The sequence below is a fragment of the Bombus pascuorum genome, chromosome 9, assembly GCF_905332965.1.
Source record: "Bombus pascuorum chromosome 9, iyBomPasc1.1, whole genome shotgun sequence".
Taxonomy (NCBI): Eukaryota; Metazoa; Arthropoda; class Insecta; order Hymenoptera; family Apidae; genus Bombus; species Bombus pascuorum.
In genome coordinates, this window is record NC_083496.1 from 5,681,071 (window position 1) to 5,703,185 (window position 22,115).

The 22,115-nt window shown below is 37.9% G+C and overlaps 3 protein-coding genes across 4 annotated transcripts; 2 read left to right on the forward strand and 1 right to left on the reverse strand.

Moving 5' to 3' along the window:
• Positions 1-1,224: 1,224 nt before the first annotated feature.
• On the reverse strand, positions 1,225-15,452 carry LOC132910806 (mothers against decapentaplegic homolog 3). Its single transcript, XM_060966835.1, has 6 exons — positions 15,027-15,452; positions 7,095-7,303; positions 6,696-6,919; positions 6,383-6,606; positions 5,925-6,238; positions 1,225-5,808 (listed from the first exon to the last, which is right to left on the reverse strand). The coding sequence occupies exons 1-6, from the start codon at positions 15,224-15,226 to the stop codon at positions 5,540-5,542; spliced, it is 1,440 nt and encodes a 479-aa protein (XP_060822818.1). The 5' UTR covers positions 15,227-15,452; the 3' UTR covers positions 1,225-5,539.
• A 317-nt stretch (positions 15,453-15,769) lies between these two features.
• Positions 15,770-20,682, forward strand: LOC132910794 (IWS1-like protein). 2 transcript variants are annotated; one of them, XM_060966804.1, is made up of 9 exons: positions 15,770-16,039; positions 16,244-16,355; positions 16,433-18,097; positions 18,182-18,196; positions 18,322-18,682; positions 18,790-19,079; positions 19,154-19,265; positions 19,340-19,762; positions 20,498-20,682. In XM_060966804.1, the coding sequence occupies exons 1-8, from the start codon at positions 16,027-16,029 to the stop codon at positions 19,460-19,462; spliced, it is 2,691 nt and encodes an 896-aa protein (XP_060822787.1). In that variant the 5' UTR covers positions 15,770-16,026; the 3' UTR covers positions 19,463-19,762; positions 20,498-20,682. The 2 variants fall into 2 exon arrangements, with proteins under 2 accessions (XP_060822787.1, XP_060822790.1); XM_060966807.1 differs by lacking the exon at positions 18,182-18,196.
• LOC132910815 (beta-1,4-N-acetylgalactosaminyltransferase bre-4-like) lies at positions 19,779-22,066 on the forward strand. Its single transcript, XM_060966863.1, has 2 exons — positions 19,779-20,778; positions 20,873-22,066. The coding sequence occupies exons 1-2, from the start codon at positions 19,948-19,950 to the stop codon at positions 21,065-21,067; spliced, it is 1,026 nt and encodes a 341-aa protein (XP_060822846.1). The 5' UTR covers positions 19,779-19,947; the 3' UTR covers positions 21,068-22,066.
• Positions 22,067-22,115: the final 49 nt, after the last annotated feature.

Consider the following 22,115-nt stretch of genomic DNA (forward strand, 5'->3'; position numbering starts at 1 on the left):
CATAACAAATACATGATCTACGCATTCTACATTTTTTTTTTTTTTTAGAAGCTGTTTAAAGATGTATCTGACTCCTGCAACCCTCTATGCTTTTAGATTATCATTCCAACAGGTAAAGTATTTTCGACACGTAAAGATAAATGTTATGTAATAGCATTCACTGTACTTTTCTGCTAGAAAAATCAAATCTTGAAATATTATACCTTTAACCTCGCGAAAGAAAATTAATTGATTGTTTATTGTAGGGAGCCGTCTCGTCCGTGTTCCGTAGAAATATCGAACGCCATACCACCAAATCGGCGTGTTTGCTTGCAATTATTGGTCTATCTATGAGCTTATTTTCTGTGAGGAAATTGCTAGCCTCAAAACACAATGGTCGTTTGTAAAATCGTTATTAAAGTCAGCAGCAACAGATCAATCCGAAAAAAAAGCGAAGCAAGTGGAGAGGAATGACAACGTAATTTGGGACGAAAGATTCTCACCGAATAATAGAATATTACACAAATTGGGTCTCCCTTGATTGTATTATATAGCGGAAATCAGAAATCTCGTATTATCGCGTTGTATCCCGCAAACATTGACCTTTTTCTAACAAAGTACATCAACTACATTGAACATGCGAGCGATTTCGCATTTTAATAAATACTTGAAACGATAAACAAGGACTTAAAGTAACAAGAAATAACTATAAAAATATAAAACGTATTATGTAATTTCACTTGAGCGATATAAATCGACAATTGTTTCGTATTGCGGAGCTCTTTATGTATTCAGTTAATATGCCATGTATAGAAAAACGAATGCGATTCGATAATTTTGGACAGATGATTTGTAAGAACTCGTAAGAGCTCTTTTAAACATGTTACTTTATGACGCGCAACCGGTTTATCGAAGTTTTATTGCGATTGTTGCTGCTACTCAGTCACAGATACCGATGAATAATTATAAGTAATATAAGCGCAACGTTGTACACTTGTATAGATTGTATTCACTTCGTCGTAGTCAAATGATACAAATTTTTTGTCACATAAAGCTGTTCACTTACTTTAATAGTAGATTTATGTTTTATGTACCCTAGCCCTATTTTACGGTCCTAGAAAATTGCACTAAAATTTATAATACTCCCAGACACGTAAATATTTTGAACAAAATGTTGCTGTATACTTATGGATATATTCGTAGCATTGGCGATATCATTAGGTACAGTCTCTCCGTAACTATGAATTAATAAAAAGCGACAGAATCATGTTTATTAGACTTAATGTGTACATTTATTTATAATTATCATACAATCTCACACTCGATATTTATCGACTCGACGTCTCACCTATATACTCTCGCACTCGTTCTTTCAAGCTCGCGATTTTATCTCGTATTCTCGTAAAACATCTCATCCACACCAGGGGAACATCGACGATAACAACCGTCATCAAATGTATCGCACGCAAAAAAATTTCACGTCTTTTTAATATGTAAAAAAATATCTGATTTGTAGAAGTTATACGTTAGTCGATGCTTCCCTTTGTGTGCATGCGTCTATTAGCACACAAAATATATAAGTAGCTATAGAATTAAAAATTTATAAAATCGTCGGACCGCTCGATTGTACGGCAGGTCAAGACACTAAACATATCTAGAATAGAAGTAAAGAAACACAATGGTAACAATGGTAACAATTACGAATTTCTAAGGGAAAAAGAAAAACGAGAACGTTTATAATTTAACAATTCGTGCGCATCTGAATCGCGCGACTATTACAGTCGCAGTCGGCTCGACGTTCTTGTACTTACAAAATGAAAAAAAAAAAAAAAGACTTTGGCAATTGCTACACTTAATATACTTTGGCGAATTAAACGCGTTTTTCAGTGGTCTGTCTCTTTCTCCACGTCATAGGTGTATTTATTTTGATCTTATGCTAACGTAAAACGAACGAGTAGGAGTTCCAGGACGACGAAGAAAGGCGAGGGCGGGTTCTTCGATTCCCCTGTTCATGTTTCCTTAATTAATATACTAGTGGCAGTCTGACAGAGAGGCAAGTGGTTGTTAAGTATTCAACGATCAAACATTTTAATTTTTCCTTATGCGAGACAATATCAATTAACACGAGTCCAGGTAGATGTGCATCATATATTACTGATATACAGTTGTTCTCTTTCTCGTTTGTATTACTATTCGATTATTCGAGCTGCCCGACGATGTCGTGTTTGACTTTCACGAGGTCTGTATAAGTTTCTTTTATGATTTCGAACAACTTACGACGACATTAAATTTTCCTCGTGAATGAAACATCAGATATGCATGTTGATTAGAAGTAGGAAATATCCTTATAAAAGATCAACGTATTCGTGTTATTACGTTGTGCAATTAATAATACTACCTAAGAATCAATAAAATTATATCGCTTAAAATCTCGTTCTTTTGACTATCATTTCCATAGCTACTGCCCAAGCTCGTCCTCCCTTCGATATTCTTCTAGAATTGGTAATGTAACACAATCGTTGGAACATGGTATCTATTCGATAAAAATTTGTGATCGGTAAGTTCACGAATCGTCTTCGTCGCTGACGTATCCCTTGATCTAACGACGTACAAAGGGCGGGTCTATGAACAGTAAAAAAGAAAAAAAAAAGATAAAATATTAGAAAAATGATATGGGATATTACAGAGTGATCAGCTACATAATACGAACAAAAGACGTCGATCGATTCATGAGAATTGTTATGTGTCTATAATGGATCAAAAATCACTTGCCTTTTCGTTAAAGCGATTAAAAACTTAGCACATAATGTTTCTTCGTCAAAAGGATTAAGACACTATTAAAAAAATAGATTTTTCGCATTTGCGATTATTCACGACAACGCTTTCTTTGCCTTAATAATTAACGGAAACATTCGATCGTTCCTTTCTACTACTTGATAAAATTTATACAGTTTTATACACGAATTAATGATTAAACCAATTGTCTACTATTTCAAAAGTTAATTAGAAAAATTGTAAAATGATCGATGCTGGCAAAAAATATATAAAAAAGGAACCGATTCCTTATAAGATTTGACGTTCTTCTTGTTGAGATCAAATCTCACATTCTGTGCGTGCAATTGGCCCCTATCGTACATAAAGACTCCATAGAAGTCGTGTATAGATTATTTTTAAAAATTTATTCGTTAAAAAAGAAGAAGAAGAAGAAGATAACTGAATCCATGCACTTGGTGCAAAGACTATTCGTACATCGATATTAATATATATCTCATAATATAATAAAATACGTAACTTCGTTATCTCATTTTTATGTTCATATGTTCTACGTGAAAGACGTTGAAGTTCCTAAACATTGTTTTCCTTTTGTTTCGGTTAGTCTCGAATATGAAATATTTTATAAATTCTACGATAAAATAGAAACTTTTTAATACACTCGACTCTAAAACAATTTGTAAATGAATTTAAAATAGTGTAGAAACAATGTGCTCGATACATCTAAAAGCATCTCACATTCAAGGCCAGACCATTATTTTCTTGCACTCTCTCTTGATAAAGTTTCCTTATCCTTATAAATTTTCATTTTATTGTGCCTTTTGTATCGCTCGAAAACTGTATGCGCTTTTCCTACGTTCATTAGTTTCGTATAAAATTTCAGAAGACATTTCAATTATATCGTTTCAAAGCTTATGGTATAATCAAACGATTGATTATCTTCTGCATGCAAAAACATGTTTTCTCCATAAAAAAACAACAAAAAAAAAAAAAAAAAAAAACATCGTTCACGATCCTATACAACGAACAAATATCCCTGCACCGATTTTTAAATAACAGGTGATTCGCTACGCTGAATATCAACACCAAAATGTGCTTTTTTAACCCTCTAAGTGCCACGCCACGTGATCACGCTGCTCGCATGCTATATCGGAAAATGCCATCGCATCTGTCATACAGAAAATGTTACGATACGGAAAATTCAATAATAATTTTAAATTATAAACAACTAAATTAATAATGGATATTGTAAATTGTAAAACGGAGATCGATAAAAGGATAAGATTGGCTCTTGCCGATTAACTTGTGCGATAATTCGTGGCACTCGTACGGTTAACGTTTGCTATGTGGCGCATAAAGTTTTAGATGCTCGATAGTAAATATACGTACATAATTTTCTGAAGTATCGATCAATTTTTTCCATGCGATATCAAGTAAATAGATATATCTGTCTACCATAGACTTCGTGCGCTTAGTACTCCTATCAACGTTAAGAAATATAGCGCTTATCCTTAATAAGAATATCAATTACTCGAGATAAGACACCTTAATACGTAACAACATTTTCAATTTCGACCCAGAAATGTCTGTTAAAACATTGTCCGCATTATGTGCTGAATGATTCGTCTGAACTGACTAACCATTCACAAAACCTCCAAATACGCAGAAACATAACTATCCGTCCTGATGCGATCCATTATGAGAATATTTGAACATTCTGGTCCATCCAAGGATGTAATAACGTTAATGAAACGTGTAAATAGTTACGTACATGTTGAACACTGTAATCCTTCCGTATCGTTATCGTGTAAGAGAAATAGACTTTACAGATGTATTTCTTTTTTAACGCTTTATTCGTAGGAAAAACACTGACAAAGACTCCAAATAGACCAGTGCTGTTAGAAACTTTTCAATGGGTATACACGTTTACCCACTCTATATAGAAATTCTTCTCAGCAGACTATAAACAGTGTGAACGTACATAATATGTATTATTTTGTAAGGGCTGACGTATACTGTACGACTGAAGTGCGTTGACTTAACAAGCGATAAAAATATGTAAAGACTGAGCTTTTTTTTTTTTTTTTTTTTGACGTGATGCACGTATACATACGCACCTACATATATGGATACAAACGTACGCCCGTATGTATACGTACATACACACATGCACACACAGAGTCGCGCTTGTTTTCGCCCTGTTAATTCAGTTAAAATCGGATTCGTAACCCTGGATCGTAAAGCACTATATCCACATATCAATGCGGTAAGTGAGTCAATAGTATCTACTTATTTTGTTATTTGTTATTCTCAACCGTAACGTCCCAGTTTATTGAAAAATTGATTTTCTGTACTGGTGATAGCTGTATAAATGATATTTTCAACCGGTCTCATCTTCACTCATTTGCCCGCACATCGTCCTTTCCTTTTCTTCGCAGGAAACATCGACGAAGCAACGCGATTCGAGCACTCGAGCGTTTCTATAACTAACCGATCGCCAGTTTTATTTTCCATTCGTCCGAACGAATGCTTTTCTCTGGCACTTCGAACACGATCCCGTATTCCATGCACTTTTCAAGCTAGGATACACGTATACGCTTCGTAAAAACGGTGATCGTATCTATTTTTCTTGCACTGTTTATCACTGTGGTCGGTGGTGGTTGGAAAAAATTCGGATAAAACAATAAATCCGCGGTAAGAAAAACCAATGTACACAACGACGGCAACAATGACAGCGTGTGAATTGTCCCTGTTTTCCCGCATCCATCAAGGAGAAAAGCATACAACCTTATGACATTGAGGAACAGGGTAAACGCGGCGATCCCATCTGCGTGAGTACCCTATCGAGCCACTGTAATGGACCGTTTAAATGCAACTCTATCCAACAAGGAGTCGACGTCACGGTTTGCCGACGATAAGCTGCTCCCCAACCCTTTACAAAACTCATTCTGATCGTGCACATACGAGTCAACTGGTACACTGCTTCGAATCCTTGGGAAACTGATTGCGATAACAAAGCGGCAAATTCTTGGTTATTGAAGATCTTCAAATTGCAACCTGCGAGAAAGATCAAACGAGAGAAGATCTATAAAATAAGCTTCGGTTTTAACGTCAAAAAAGAATACAAGAAGTACAGCGAACCCGTAACGTGTTACGTCGAATTATACACTTACCGGGTGGTATTTTACAAACAGTGGCAGGGTGCCAGCCATAACGTTGATTACAATTAGGACTTTGAACAAAAATGCTCGAATCCGATAAACATTCGGCAAACACCTCACCACCGATGTAATATAATCTAGCTCCTTTCCCGATATGTCGTCTCGTCTGTTCAACCACGGTGTTACGATTAACGTTCGACAGTAAACCCAAACAAAAACGTTCGGAGTTACTGGGATCGGTGAATCCGTCCACCGTTATGCTCGGTTGCGACGCGTGAAACGTCTCGCCTACTCTCGTATTCAGCTCGTAGTAACTTATCGAACACCTTGTAGGAACAAAAAGAAAAAAGAGAAATCAGATACGAAGAACAATTTGAATGGACCCTTTGACAAGGATAATGCGTCAAACTGGATCCACGTTGCATGGAAGTTCGAGCATGATGTTGCATAACCCGTGAACGATCACTCACCAAAATGCTGGTTCGCAATACATAACTGGTTGTGCGTCGACAGGACTGGGAGACAAACGCGATAAGGACATGTTGTCGTTGTGATCCATGTTATCACCATCTTCGCTTATATATCCCGGAGGTGGAGTATCGGCAGGAGGATCCATGGACCCAGGCGCCGGATGTGGTGAACCCTGAACACTTCCTAGGCTCCCAACGCTGGCCGGACTTGTCGCCTGCATGCTCTAAGAAAGAAAAAGATCCTCTTCTATCCAAAAAAAGTTTGTACGCGTTATTCTTCGAAATAAGAAGTGGAACTTTGTCCGATATCAACCTGCATTCCTTGATACGGATTGTTCTGTGGCTGTTGCTGTTGTTGTTGCTGTTGTTGTTGCGGTGACTGCGGTATGCTTTGTTGATTATGGTGCTGATGATTTAACGTCGCGTGGAAGCTCGTGTTTTCTGGCACGCTGACACTGAGCTCCTCGATGGAAGTATTGTATAGGACGGACTCGTCCCCGGCCAAGGTATGCCGTGGTACGAGAATGGCTGGCAAAACTAAAATTTCGTGCGCTGATAAACGTTTGCGTCGATACAGAAAAAACAACTTTTCGAAATTTCAAAATTTCCAGCAACCAACAGACGTCGATGTCGCACCGAAAATATCGAACGTATCGCGCGGCAAACGTATACGAACATAAACAGCCGTTATTGAAACGTGCCGTCTACATACCTGGCGTTTGTATTCGTTGATAGTGGTACGGATTGATGCAGACTTCGTCCCGTTTTTGCGTGAACGCGTACTCGCAATGCTCGATTGCCCTTAGTTCGTGGTGCGACTGTAAATCGGGCCAGCGCCAAAGTCGGCAGTAGATCACGTGCGGCAATCCTTTGCCGCGTACTCCTTGGACACCGTTGTCACCGACACCGCCGGGGCTAGGCCTTGCGTCCAGAAACAGAAATAAAATCCTAAGTATCTTTCTTTCGAAACTTTCTTTTCGAAAGGGCTTAAAATCCTGTCACGCGACCGACCAGCCGGAAAAGGAACTTTGCGCGAAATTCCAACGAAACGTAGGTACATCGATCGCGTAACTCGATTTACGGAAGTAGAATCGCGACTAGCAACGCGACACTTTCTCAAACGCGTTTATCGTCGTCGATGGTACACGGCGTACCTCTAAGAGGGTAACATCGCCGAAACATGGAGGCTTAAGCTAACCGCGAGAGCTCGACACCCGAGCGAGTCGTAAAACTCTTGCTTTAATGTATATACGCTTCCAGCAAACTTCCTCCTGCTTCCTTTGCTCTCTCTTTTTCGCTCTGAACTCCTGTATTCGCGTCTGCCGCGCCGGAAGCGGTGGCGCCTGCCGACAAAAAGAAACTGCCGCCGTACATTCGCTGCAACGTTTCTCTCTTGACAAGGGTAGCTTGCCGAACGAATCGTCTCGCTCGATCGTCGATCACCACTCATCGTTCCTTCTTTCGATCTCTCCCTCTGTATCTTTCTCGTAATCGGCTTAGCCGACTCGAATTGGCTCGAGGGAGATGCAAGAGACCGGAAACGGAGAAACTCATAGCCGACGAACGGAGGAAATGCGAGGCAAACGATCAGTGGCGGAAGTAACCGTGTAATTTTCGCCTATCTGGCGTTTACGATTCTGTCTCTCGGACGCAGATTTTTAAGAAGCTCGTAATTAACCCCTTACCCGATGATGAAATATTTACTATTTCGCTTGCACAAGGACAGGGTGGTATTCGTGAGAAAATTTTCTCTCGAGTCGAATAACACCGATTCTTCGACATAAAAGTCACCAACGCGAGGATTACACGTAACGTTTCAACGTTTTTCATGCGGCACCGTGTTGCAACGAAATTACGAAAAACGGTTGCTAAAAAGTTTGTAAGCCGGGCAGTTAATCAGAAATTAAAACGAACGTATATCGTTTACATGTAACGATTTTTGAATCTGCTTTTCCTCTCGTTTCGTCTCCGCAGTCCTCTTTCCTCCTCTTCTCTGTCCCTCGATCTCGCTCGCTTTCTCTGCCTATCTATCTGTTCGTCATGTATAGTCTACGTGCGTGTGACCCTCAATTGGAATCGCTCGACACTACTCTTCGTTACATAATAATTCAGAAACGCTCGCACGGAATTTATATGGTAGTTTCCTGCGCGATCTCGATCTCAATTTCAGGCCTAAATTCGCGCGTCAAGTATTATCGTTACGATCCAGCCGAGCTTATCCAGCTGCCATAGGAGAAAGTATAGTTTCCGAAGATGCGGAACGCGACTTCGCGACCAAACGTTCGAACAGAACGGAGTTTCGCGTTTCATCGACGATGATCTCATCGTCATCTCGATGACAAATAAACGGGACGCCCGAACGGAACGTAATAAACGTCCGAAACGATTTTTAAAGTAAAACGACCACGGAATAGGCATCTTATACGGCGTATCTTTGTATATACGATGTTTCGACGTGATTTGCGTTCCTCGGAAAATACAAATCATTCCGAACCGTACAAACTTCCTCGGAGCAGCTTGCGCGGAGGAAAGAGAAGAAGAGCGGAATCACCGCGGATGCCTTTACGGAGGTATTCGAGGAAACGTCGTCTCCTATGATACCGCGAGTATACGCGATCGTCCGCCTCCCCCCGACCTCCCAGTCTACTGTATCCAGTTGTTACGTAACGTCAATAGATACACGGACAACAATATTGCCGATTCTCCAACAATATCGAGTAACTCGAATGTCTCGACGATTCGTTCGTAGCGACGCGCGCGCGGCTTTTATCGACCGCTTGGAAAGGTGGCCGCAGCGAGCCATCGCGTATCGCATCTACACCGAAACTTCTTGTCGATACGTCGATGAACCAATTGCCCGATCGGCCGATAGCTACGCCGATTAATAACCGTTGTGAGATCGGTTCTCGATAATTCTCGGATCGTTAACGGAGATAAAGAGGGAAATCGTTAGGACGTAGGGCGCGGGGAGAGACCGCCAGGCGTAGGCGAGCAATACGACGTAGCAGCGATCTCGTGGCAGTGTGATTCGACAAATTTACGTTTTCGATAACAAGATCGCACGCTCGTGGATCATTGCATCGTTGGAAATATAAGACCCGACGCGGCGTCGTTGTAATTTCGCGGCAGCGACGCTACGCGATTCCACGGAATTACATTTCCAACGATGCAATGCTCAGAGACGCGCGATTACGCTGTTGAGAAACCAAAGGTGCCGAATCACGTTGTTGGCGCTGTAAATGCTCAACGAGATTACATCACACCAGGCCGGACCTTATATTTTCAATATCGAGTTACGGGAAATATAAATCTGTCGAACGATTCATCATCACCGCGATACCGAAATCGCAACGATAACGCGCCGTTCGCCTGTCCGTATAGCAGCGATACGATCATGATGGCGATCGTGGCGGGCCAAAACAAACGAACGCGCGTAACTTAAACAGGAGATAAATGAAAAAAATGCAAAATCGCGGCTAGACGAAATAGCAAAGTTCTCTATTGGAGAATAAGGAGAACGTAGCGATCCGTGGTCTCGTTCCTTCTGCAATTTCAGTCATCTTGCTGACGCACCATTGCCTACTCGAGGACAGAGAGTCGCATTCGCCGTGAAATTCTTTCCACGTATGCATCAAACGAGAGGCGCGACTTAATCGGGTTTAATCGTCGATTGCACGGACAACCAGACGGAGTGCGCTCCCACGTTTTTTAAAAGGAAGAAAGGAAAGAAAACAGACAGTACGTGAGCTGTGCACTTATTCGCGCTGGCTGCGTTATACAGTGGCTGACGAAAGTATTCGAACGGCCGCTATTAAACCTTTAAACAACCGAAATATGCATGTCGATCTTAAGATCTGATAATAGTATCGTATCTGCTGTAAGATACAAGTATCAACATTATATGCCTAGAACCTGGAGCGAGTCGAATAACGTTTGTAAAAGTTAGGAAACGTTCGTTCCGATGATACACAGAAACAGGGTAACGGAAGTAATCGAACGGTATTAATTATACCTACCTTGTTTTACGTTAATGTTTAGTTGCGCCTCCTTTGGCTTCGATCACTGCTTGTACGATATGCGCTTTATTTATGAATTCCTTTCCGAATCTTAAACGTCTGGCTCGATACGTTTTATCGATGGATGATTTTTTTTTTTTTTTTTTTTTTTTTTCTTGGAATACCAGCATGGAAATGGTTGTTTCGCAAAATCCTGTGACATAATTCCGCATGAACGTTCTTCCCGAAGTAGTATCGTGGTACGAGATATTTCGATCCTTTTTTTATTTCGCGTATAATCATTTTTTCTTCTCTATCGGTTAGCTTTTCTGGTCTGTCTGTGCGATGTCTGTTTGCCACTATTTCCTCGGTTTCTTTGGATTTTTCCAAGATACAACGTATCGTAAACACGTATCTATCTAATAATTTGTCGATCTGCCTGTATTTCCATCTTACTCGTACTCGCTTTATCTATCTCGGTTTTAATATCGATTCCCTCTCGAATATCCGTGTTTCTGATCTTTTGTAACTCCTTGTCAGCATGCAAGCCAATATTATTCACAGCGAAACACGAAGCTCGGTACACGATATTTCTACAGTTGAGTCGACCAACATTTCCACTGTGTGTACAGAAATGTATGCAAACTTTAACTCGCTCAACATTTGGACGTTCGATCACTTTCCGGACCTTGTTTTTGTACATCCTCGTAATAAATGCTTCGTAATATCTTACGTAGTATCTTACAGCAGTTATAATATTGTTTTCGGGTCTTGAGTGTAACGTGCACGCTCTGATCGTTACGAGCTTTAACAACCAACGTTCGAATACTTTCGTGAGTCACTGTATAGCCCGGTTCATCTCTGCTCGATTTACGCACGCACGCACGCATTCACGCGAGCGTAAAAACACATAAAACAGATAGAAGAGATCCTGCGTGTTCCACTATTTTTCGACCTTATGCCTCTTTAGGTATATCCGAACGAAAACAAATTCACGACGCATGGACAGTCGCCACGTTTCCGAGAACGCGAAAGTACTTTGAGCGGCTAAAAGTTTCGCTGGCCTCGGTAGGGACAAAGCGAACTCGTCGATAAGCCGGCAAATTTACGTTCGATTATCAGACGAAAAGCAACCGGTCGTCTATCGAATAATGTCACATACGTAGATGGAATTAACGCGATAGAATCGACGAGATCGAATCAACGAGATGTAAGGGAACGCGGTCTCGCCAGAAACTCCTGATTACTCGTATCCATAGCGCGATGACGAATTTCGCTTACGAAATAACGAAATGAGAAAAGAGGTAAGAGAAATCAGAGGGAAAAAGCTATTTTGCTAAAACCAGCGAACGAAAGCAACGAGATAGATTATATCATGTGGAACGAAGCTACTCTGATTCCGTTCTTGGATGCATACGCGCAACAACGAGTTACAAGGATAACCAGAATGCTTCTCGGAACGAAACGCATTTGCACGCTGGTTCACGGAATAATTTCCATTTTTCTATATACCCATTCTCGATGTATTTCGCGCGAGATCGAAACGATGATAAAGATCGTACGAAAGCTACAAGGTTATTGAAAAATTATCACGTCGCAGGTTCGTAAGTTTTACGAACGCGTTCGGTAGGTAGGTAAACGAGAATCGACGCGAATTCGACGAACGATGTTATACCAACTTACGTAATTCCTGCTACAAGTCATGCTTTTCTTCCGACGAAATAAAAAATCAACTACTACGAAATCTGTGTCATTCATTTTTTACGTAAATACCCCTTGCTGTATCGATTTCGTTACGTAAACAATGATTAATCTAGGTAACTGGCAAGGAGTATTGTCGATAATGCGTGCGATTCCATAATGTAAATAGGACGTTTCGATCAGATTCTACCTACCTAGAAGAATGATACGTACGAGATTCGCCTGCTCGTTCACGCTGTGATATAATCGAAAAAGTTACGGTTCGGCAAGAAACAAAGATCTTGTTTTCTCAGACAGATAAAGAAGAAACAATGATAGCAAAACTTTCATCCGACGATGATACGCGATATTTGATTTTCCTCCTATCTTTCAACCTATACGATAGAGCTTGCTTTATTCGAAGACAATTGAACTTTTTTATTCTAGTAGATGATAATGGAAAAACCGATCAACTATCGTTACACTAACTTGAGTTGTTTGAATTATTTGTCTTCCGACGATTACGGATAAATGAAATTCTACCGTGTGTATATGTATGTGTGTGTGTGTGACTACCTACGGTTAAATAAATACCTCGTGGTCGATCGATCCAACAACGCGAAAATTCATGTCTAGAAAAAAAGGTATGACGGTTAAAAAGGTTGTGATAAGGCAACAGTGTGGCTGGTAAAGCTACCAATCTAGCGTACCTTTACAGTCAAGAGAAAAACAGAAGAACATGTAGTTCGTAAGATCGGAACAACTGGGCTCGGCGTGTGCGCGCGACGAGCAAGAATGTAATTCCCTGGAATAGGAATTACCTGCTGTAAGCGTGCGCGCGAGCGAATCGCGGCACGAAGTCAAACATTAGCTAATGACCGAGTATTCTCCAGGTAGATGGTTATTTAATCGAGGCGCGACGTTGTGCGGAGCGTCAGATAACCGAGCGAAATCGAATTTCCGGGCGCGTATCATGCGATCGCACGGTGTGCGATCTCGATCGATCGAAAAACTGCAACAGACGGAGATTCCCTGACGCGATGAGACGCGTCGTCGGGAAACGGGAAACGCAATGCAAACCGAAGCGAACGAAACCGCGAAGCAAACGCGATTCGTTCGAGTTACAAAAGGATCTGCCTTTCTCGATGACAGACTTTCCCTCTCTTCTCCGAATATCCTTGAACGCGCGACAACGTGGCTAGGATTACTATTAATAAAGTCGTTACGAGCTGCGTGCCGAGCTACAATCGATTTCGATATACGATTTTTATTCACGCACACTAACTAGAACCAGCGTATCCTGAGGCTAGGTTATCGATATTTATCCTATCATATACTATCCGATAAATATTAACAGACAGCGCATGGCATTTGCACTTGGAGCAAAAATTATGTCACAAGAGTATCACGACGAGCCATCGTATTGTAGAACGTTCGTATTATTAAACGGCTCTAATTATCATCGACCATCGTTAGCAGCAACTGTCTAATCCTGTCGCGGTATCCAGTATTCGCTAAAACACACAGTACGTGTTATTAATATAGTTGAAGCATATCCGCTTGCGGAAAACGCAAATGACGGTACGTACAATTTAAGTATTACACCTATTGAGAATATGCGAGCTTCTGGTACCACTGGTTAGTTACTAAACGAAAAATAAGACAATCGTAATGACAAAGAAAATTCTAGCGTAAAAGGATGGATACCGAACAGCAACGTGACTCACACGTGAGTTTCATTCATAACGCACATTTCAATCGGAACGGATGCTGCGTGCGTTCATCGCCGCTTATTTTGATTGGAAACGGAAAACGAGAAACACTACCGAAATAAATCTCATTTGCATCGTTTTCCGTATAGGACATTGTTACGCATGGTTCCGTCTACTTATTTCTTTGCGATCGCATCTTCCTTAAAATTATTACATAACTACTAAGATAACGATGTACAATCGACACGTACAACTATCGTACGGGCTATCGTATCGTATCGTACCTACAAAAAAATAAACAAATATGTAACCGTGCATAATAACATTAGTATCGTGTTGAATTTGTAATTCGTATATGTATGTGATAATTAATACACAACGTGTGAGGAAATGTAGGTGTAACGATTATTTGTGATCCGTATAGAAACTAGATCGAAAACAGCCTTTCAGGTTTTTACTTGAATAAAGAGGAGAAAGAAAAAAAAGATGTTATAGAATGCTAAGCGAACTCTCTAACATATGAAAATAGAACGTACTCGTAGGCAAGCACTCGCGCGATTTTAGATCGGCTAACTCTAAAAGTGATAACGGAGAAACCGAATCTCTCTGAAAGAATGACATGTATTAGAATTTCGAAAGTAATATTAGCAACCGATGATATAATTCCAAATGGAAAACTTGTCGAGTTTTGTTTACACCAAACTGTATAAATAACGAATATATACCAAATTATGTGAACTCGATTGATTAAAAATTTTAAGCAATTTCAAGCACAACTCCGTTCGATATTTAAATACTGTAATGACCAACAAACGTACGGCTATGCGTGTCTTAACTACAATCACGATCGAAATTATGATACTACGGTGGAAACACTTGGCACAATACAATTATGAAGTGAAGATTATTAAAATACCGGACTTGATAAATTTATTAAAAAGAGTGGAAGATCGTCTTTTGTTTATATCGGTCAACAGAAAGAGCTGTAAAAGAGCTGTCAGTGGATATACAATGTGACATACGTACGAATACATGATACGTAAATATGAACGGCGAAGTGCACACGCGAACGCTTTCTATTTCTCCGAGTTTCAATGCAGATGATACAAATAAATCCAATACCCGAATACCTTACGCTGACATCGTACGTACCATGAAATAGATATAAAAATGAATGAACAATAGTGAAAAAAAGTATAATTTCATCGGTTGCAATATTTATATACACGCAAAAGCATATAAAGTAAATAAGCGTACCTCGGTATAGTAATGCACTTAGTGTTGCAACTTTGCGTAGTAATGGCCTTCTCGAGTTCGTCGAGGCCGGTGGATTTTTTTAACTTTTTAACCAGACTTTTAACAGCTTTTTCACTCCATTTGTCTTCTCCTTCTGCTTTTTTCCAACCCAACAATCGTTTAACGATAGGCGGGTTAAAGCTGGATAGCATCGAAGTCATGATTTGAGTTACGAGAATTGCGCGCGACCTGCATCGGGCTGTCTCGACGTACTACGACACCAACGAATTTTCACTCGCGGTCTTAGCTACATAACCCAGACAGGGTTACTAGTCGATTAACGTTTACCGTGAACTATTCAATCTTGATGAATGCGAATTTCTCATACGGGCGGCGAAAACTTTGCCACAGCCGCCATTTTGTTCTTTAAGCATATTCGATGAAGCTCGGCTATGTTCAGTTAACTTCGACCAAACCATTAAATATACGCACAATAGATGGCAATGTCGCAATAAAATTACGTTAAACTTCACTCAAATTATATTCTCATCTATTTATTAAAGTTAAACAAATTTCAATCCGCAAATCAATCCTATTTACTAATAATGCCTTTTGCAATAATGTATAATATAATAAAAGTATTATATATGTTTAACAATTTCGTCATAAAATTATTTTAATGCGCATGTATACATACATAGTTAGAGCTTATCTATGGTCGTATTATAATAATAAAGGTTATATTCGATTTAAGGACCATAGCCATTAGTTGAATCTAAATATCTAACCAAAGAGGCCACTCACGCGTACCTCGGACGAATTTTCTATATTTCTTAAATTATACCACTGTAAATGTATTTCTTGAATATGTGCGTCGATTCTGGTTTATTGTTAGAAACAAGAAACTATTTTTCGATTTAGCAGGACCTTTATGAAAAATACGTATATCATTGTTTCGGAGAAATAAGTGTTTAGTAATAATTATTAACAAAGTGTACATTTTTATTTGTATATAAGTGCAATGAATCGCGAAGGTAAATAAAATGGCATAAATTTTTTCTAAACGCGATTAACTGAAGAAGTTATTACTAAAAAATAAAAGTTAATATTACTAAAATGAAACTTTTTTAATATGCATATGATAAGGAATATTGCTTGTGTTTTTGAATCTTTATATTCCTAATGTAGTGGTTAATACGACCATAGACAAGCTCTAAATATATATGTATTTATTCCAGAAGAAAGAAGCGATTCCGAAGATGAACGAGAGAAATCTAGAAGTCCATCGGTGGATTCCCAAAGGTCTATTAGAAGTAGATCTAGATCAAATTCTGCCAGCCGTTCTCCAAGGTTTTACATTCGTATCTATCTAAATAATTCTAAAATATTACTTGTAGTACATAACAACATTTAAGATTTTCTTTTAGATCTAATCAATCATCACCTGCCCAACCAAGATCACCAGCTTCTGTGATTTCTAATGCTAACTCTAGGAAATCATATTCTAGATCGCCTTCGCGATCACCTTCGCGTTCACCTTCCAGAAACCGATCAATTTCACCGTCTTCTGTTAAAAATCATAGATCATCTAGATCTAGTTCAAAGTCTGTTGGAAGGAGAAGTAATTCTAGATCACCTTCTAAATCTCCATCGCCAGAAATAGATGGAAAGGTTACTCAAAGCGAATCACAATCACCACGTTCGATACATTCAGCAAAATCCCGGTCAAGATCAAGGAGTTCTTCTTTGGCAGAATCTAGAAGAAGTCTCGATTTAGCATCGCGAGAAAATTCACGATCTAGATCCAGATCCAGATCGACGTCGACTAAACGAAGTAACCCACCGTCTTCCCCAAAAGTGAATTCTCGTTCCTGTTCTAGATCTCCTACACCGTATAAAGCGAATTCTCGATCACCATCCCGTTCCCCTTCTAGATCTCCGAAAGCAGTTGTTAGATCCCGATCCCGATCAAATTCGCTAAAATCTCGGTCCCCTTCCAATAGTCCGAGTCGAAAATCACGTAGTAGATCTAAATCTCGTGAGAAAAAAGCATCGCTTTCTCCATCTTTGGAAGGAAAACACTCACCATCGCCTATTAGAAATTCTCGATCACGTTTTAGATCAAAATCTCAATCGATAGAAAGATCAAGAAAAGATTCTCCTAATTCGCGCAATAGTACGCGTTCAAAATCTCTTACGAGGTCTCCAGATGGCAAACGTAAATCTCGATCTCGATCACGATCTAAATCAGACTCTGGATCAAGGAAACAGTCACCTACAGTATCTCCAAAAGGATCGTTATCTAGATCACCCTCGGCGGAACCTAAGGTGTCACGTTCAAAGTCAAGGACGCCATCTGGTTCGAGACACGCGTCAAAGTCTAGATCACGTTCGCGATCTGGGTCAAGAAAATCAATGTCAAGGTCAAAATCAAGATCGAAATCCAGATCAATATCTGGATCACGCAAAGGATCACGGTCTCCAGCTTCAAGGAGAAGTTCTCGGTCAAGGTCTAGTTCCAGGTCATCTCGCTCCAGCTCAAAAGCATCTGTTTCTAGGTCGCGTTCTGGATCGCGTTCAAAATCGAGATCTCGATCAAAGTCAAAATCTCCCTCAAGATCCGCTTCACGTTCACCATCAAGATCACGTTCAAGATCACGTTCAAGATCGCGTTCAAGATCGCGTTCAAGATCGCGTTCACCATCACGCTCGCGATCAAGGTCAGTGTCAGCTGCCAGATCTAGACATTCATCTCGGTCTAAATCAAGATCAAGATCTCGTTCAGCATCAAAATCTCGGAGATCAAGAAGTCGAAGTGAAGATTCAGGAGGTGCTGTTAGAAAGAGAAGTAGAGCTTTATCCGATTCTGAGGAAGAAGAGGATGGTGTTAAAGCAACAAAAAAGTCAAAACATGAAATAGTAGATTCAGAAAATGAAGGAGACGATGAACTAACGAAGGTGAAAAAAGAGGGTCATGAACAAGAGGAGGAAGGTAATGAAGAGGCAGGGAACAAACAATTTTTAGATAGTACAGCTAATGAACAACAAGAAAATGAAGATTCTGACGATGTAATGATTGCGGATGGAGGATTGTAAGTAAATTAGATTTTGTCTTTTTAAAGGTTACATGTGTAATAAAAATTTAATGTATATAATATTTAACGTATGCTTATCAGGAGTAGCAGATATTTGTAAGTAACAATATGTAATAATAGATTAAGAATTACAATGAAGCAACAGTTCATAGAAAAAGCTTCATTAGAGAATTTTGTAATTCATCATAATTAAAATTAACAATAAATGTACTAATTTTCAGAGATGATTCATTATCGGATTTTGATCGTATGATGGCTCGTAAGAAAGAAGAACAATCACGAAGACGCAAAAGAAAGGATATTGATATAATTAACGATAATGACGATATCATAGCTCAATTGTTATCTGATATGAAATCTGCATCAGAGGAAGATAGAAAATTAAATCAACAAAACAAACCAGCTACTAATAAAATTGCAATGTTACCTAAAGTATTATCACAACTTAAAAAACACGATCTTCAATTGGCTTTTTTAGAGCATAATGTATTATCAGTTTTAACGGATTGGTTGGCTCCGATGCCTGATCGGTCCTTACCGTCTTTAAAAATTCGGGACAGTCTTTTGAAGCTTTTGTGGGAAGTAAGTTCATGCTTTAATCATTTATATATTTATATATAAGTATAAAATATATACGAATATAATAAAATAATCTAATATATATATATATGTATATATATATATTTCAGTTTCCACGAATTGATCAAGCTTCTTTAAAGCAATCTGGTATTGGTAAAGCTGTAATGTATCTATATAAACATCCTAAAGAAACAAAAGAAAATAAAGAGAGAGCAGGGAAATTAATTAATGAATGGGCAAGACCTATATTCAATTTATCTGCAGATTTTAAAGCCCTATCAAAAGAAGAAAGAATGCAAAGAGATTTAGAACAGACACCACAAAAGCGAAGAAAAAGTGATGATGGTGGTTCTTCTCAGAAATCGCAAGATATTAATAAAGCTTTAAAAGGAGATGCCAAGTATGTATTTTTCAAACTCCTATTATCAGAATAATTAATTTTATTTGAATAATGTAATTAATCTTTGTGTTTAGACCATTGAGGCCAGGAGATCCTGGCTGGGTTGGAAGAGCTAGAGTTCCTAGACCTTCCAATAAAGACTATGTTATAAGACCAGATTGGAAATCTGACATTGATATTAGTAGGGTAAATATTACTATCTTATATTTTGTTCTTAGTAAGTTAATGTTTCAAAATATATTAATGATATAATATTATAGAGCACGAAGAAACAAATGAATAGATTTGAAAGGCATATGAAAAACTACATGGATAGTAAAAGAATAAAAGCAACTAGAAGAGCTGTGGATATATCTATTGAAGGCCGTAAAATGTCTTTGTAACATTAATACCTTTAGTTACTATGAAAAGCTGTTATACAAGACTTGTATAATTATAAATCTCAGACCCCAACTCAGATGTGAAATTGTATTAATGTAAGGTTATAATCAGATTTGTGCTTAATAAAAATATTCGATATAAATTTCTGTATACATCCACTTTCATTTTCATTAAAACGCACCGCTTCCATCATTTTACACACGTTCTGATATACCAATTTGTTGGTCTTACGATAGTGTTAGTTGATAATGTGTTCTATTCGTCGGTGGTTCTACCATGTTTTATTCACGTATTGCGCAAACGTAAGTTTTCACTTTGCTGTCAAAATTGAGTTTAGCCTGCATTTGTGTACTTGAAAGCGCGTTCGTATAAATATTTTTATTTAACTCCAAGTTTCATATTTAAGTTGTAAAATAATACTTTGAACTATGTTGAACCTACTGAACAAACTAACAAATTTAAAAATAAATATAACGCACCTGCTTGAATGAAATGTTTATTGGAAGTTGAAACAAAGGTTAGGATGAGGAGTATTATTAATATTTTAAAAATCTTTGTCGCTTTTTTTTATGACTATGCACGAGGATTATCGTACGCTATCATTACGATTTTGATTTTGGGTTACTGCTTACACCCAGCAAGATTTGCATCGCATTACACTTTTATAAAAACAGAAGATATTTACGATGAAATGGAAAGATCTTATCCTGCAAGAGATAATTCGTGCACGATCATGATTAATCCGCGCAGATCTCAATTGTTTTATCCCGAGGAACATCCTCGAGAAGATCCCGTGGCAATGGCCCGACGTCTGGGTATATTACCTGGAGGACAGTGGAAACCTCTAAATTGTCACCCTCTTTTCAACGTAGCCATTATATTACCATATAGAAATCGTCAAACACAGCTGACTATTTTTATGAATTATATTCATCCCTTCTTGCAAGCTCAAAATCTTGATTATAGAATATTTGTGATAGAACAAAGTCCAATACGTGAGTTTAATCGTGCTAAACTTTTCAATGTTGGATACGCAGAGGCGACCAAGGTGAATGATTTTCACTGCTTCATCTTTCAAGACATAGATTTAATACCTCAGAATCTGGACAACATTTATGCCTGCACTAAAATGCCCAGACACATGAGTTCAAGTGTAAATACTTTCCGTTACAACTTACCATACAGTGGTTTGTTTGGTGGTGCAATTGCATTAACTCGAAAACAGTTTGAAAGAGTTAATGGATTCTCTAATGTTTTCTATGGATGGGGTGGAGAAGACGATGATTTTTACAGTCGTTTACAATCAAAAGGCCTTCAAGTATATTAAATATTTATTATCAACTAAGATTACTACCAATGGTGACATTATGAAATATTGTTATATTACTTCTTATATTTGAATTAAATTTCAGGTTACACGTTTTGGCCCTGATATTGCTCAATATTACATGTTAATACATAAAAAAGAATCTCCAAGCAATGCTAGATTTGAAAATCTTGAGAACGGTGCTAAAAGGTATGATACCGATGGAATCAGTAATTTAGAATATAGAGTTCTTAATCACCAATTAAGACCATTATATTCTTGGATTTTAGCAGATGTTTAGTTTCCTTTACCATCTGTTTAAAAGTGTTTACTGCAATTTAATTTACTTCCCTCAAAGAACTGAAAATAATTCTTATGATAATTTAATTTATAGAATTGTTATACTGATGTATATTCCTAATATTTATAATTGTAGCCATTAAATTATTTTGTATACCATTTTTATATTATCATATTTTTTATTTGCACAATTCTGTGAAAATCTGAGAATATAAATCTTTTGATATTCTGCTGTGTCAAACCAAAGATATAAGAATATGTTTAGGGAAGAATAAATTGTAATTCTGCGCAATTGGAGAAACAAACTATTAATCAACATAGGATGATAATGTTGTTTAATTGATATTAAAATTCCTTTCAAATGTAAAACTTTTATTAATAATTTGTTTTCTAAATATTACGTAATGTATTCAAAAAACAATGTAAACATATTTCCTAATTATGTTCCTCTTTGAATTAACGAAATCTTGGTTTTTTAAGCAAGTACAGATTTAATAGTACAAAGATACTTTTTACAAATAGATTATAGTTTGCTTCTCTATTAATGTCCTCTACATGTCAAAATATTAGCAACTGATATTGTAATCGCATAAACATTTTTCTAACACATTAGTATTAATTTAATTGTTTAATAGTCTTGATATTTCTAAGTATAGTATTTATATTGACTGAAAAGAGACAAACATACCATTATCATTAAAATAAGACCAGTTACTTCTAATATTCAAGTCAGTGGAAACCTAAAATACATTAAGTTCGAAACTAACTAAATATAATTGTAACAGAAATATTTCAAATAATTGTTGAGCCACTAGTATTAGCCTTAATTGATTTTTGAGTATTGGTAATGTGATAAAAAAATGTATACCGAAATGTAAAAAAATTTTTAACTCATATCTAGCGCAATGGAATAAAAAATTTTTGATCATTGAAAATATTTCACTTGTCTAAGTGTAAATACAAGTGTTCCAATAGATATTAATATATGCTTCAAGAACTCGAGGAAAGGAAACAAATATAAAATTGTAAATCTATTTAAAAAAGTAATA

Bases quoted from the DNA above. Each gene is read 5' to 3' on its own strand.
- LOC132910806 (XM_060966835.1), bottom strand. From the start codon at position 15,226: ATGACTTCGATGCTATCCAGCTTTAACCCGCCTATCGTTAAACGATTG. The intron at 6,920-7,094 runs GTATGTAGACGG...ACGAAATTTTAG, and splicing joins TCAACGAATACAAACGCCAG to TTTTGCCAGCCATTCTCGTA. The intron at 5,809-5,924 runs GTAAGTGTATAA...TCTTTCTCGCAG, and splicing joins TGTTTGTAAAATACCACCCG to GTTGCAATTTGAAGATCTTC.
- LOC132910794 (XM_060966804.1), top strand. The intron at 18,683-18,789 runs GTAAGTTCATGC...TATATATTTCAG, and splicing joins TTTTGAAGCTTTTGTGGGAA to TTTCCACGAATTGATCAAGC. The intron at 19,266-19,339 runs GTAAATATTACT...ATAATATTATAG, and splicing joins CTGACATTGATATTAGTAGG to AGCACGAAGAAACAAATGAA.
- LOC132910815 (XM_060966863.1), top strand. From the start codon at position 19,948: ATGAAATGTTTATTGGAAGTTGAAACAAAGGTTAGGATGAGGAGTATT. The intron at 20,779-20,872 runs GTATATTAAATA...ATTAAATTTCAG, and splicing joins TACAATCAAAAGGCCTTCAA to GTTACACGTTTTGGCCCTGA.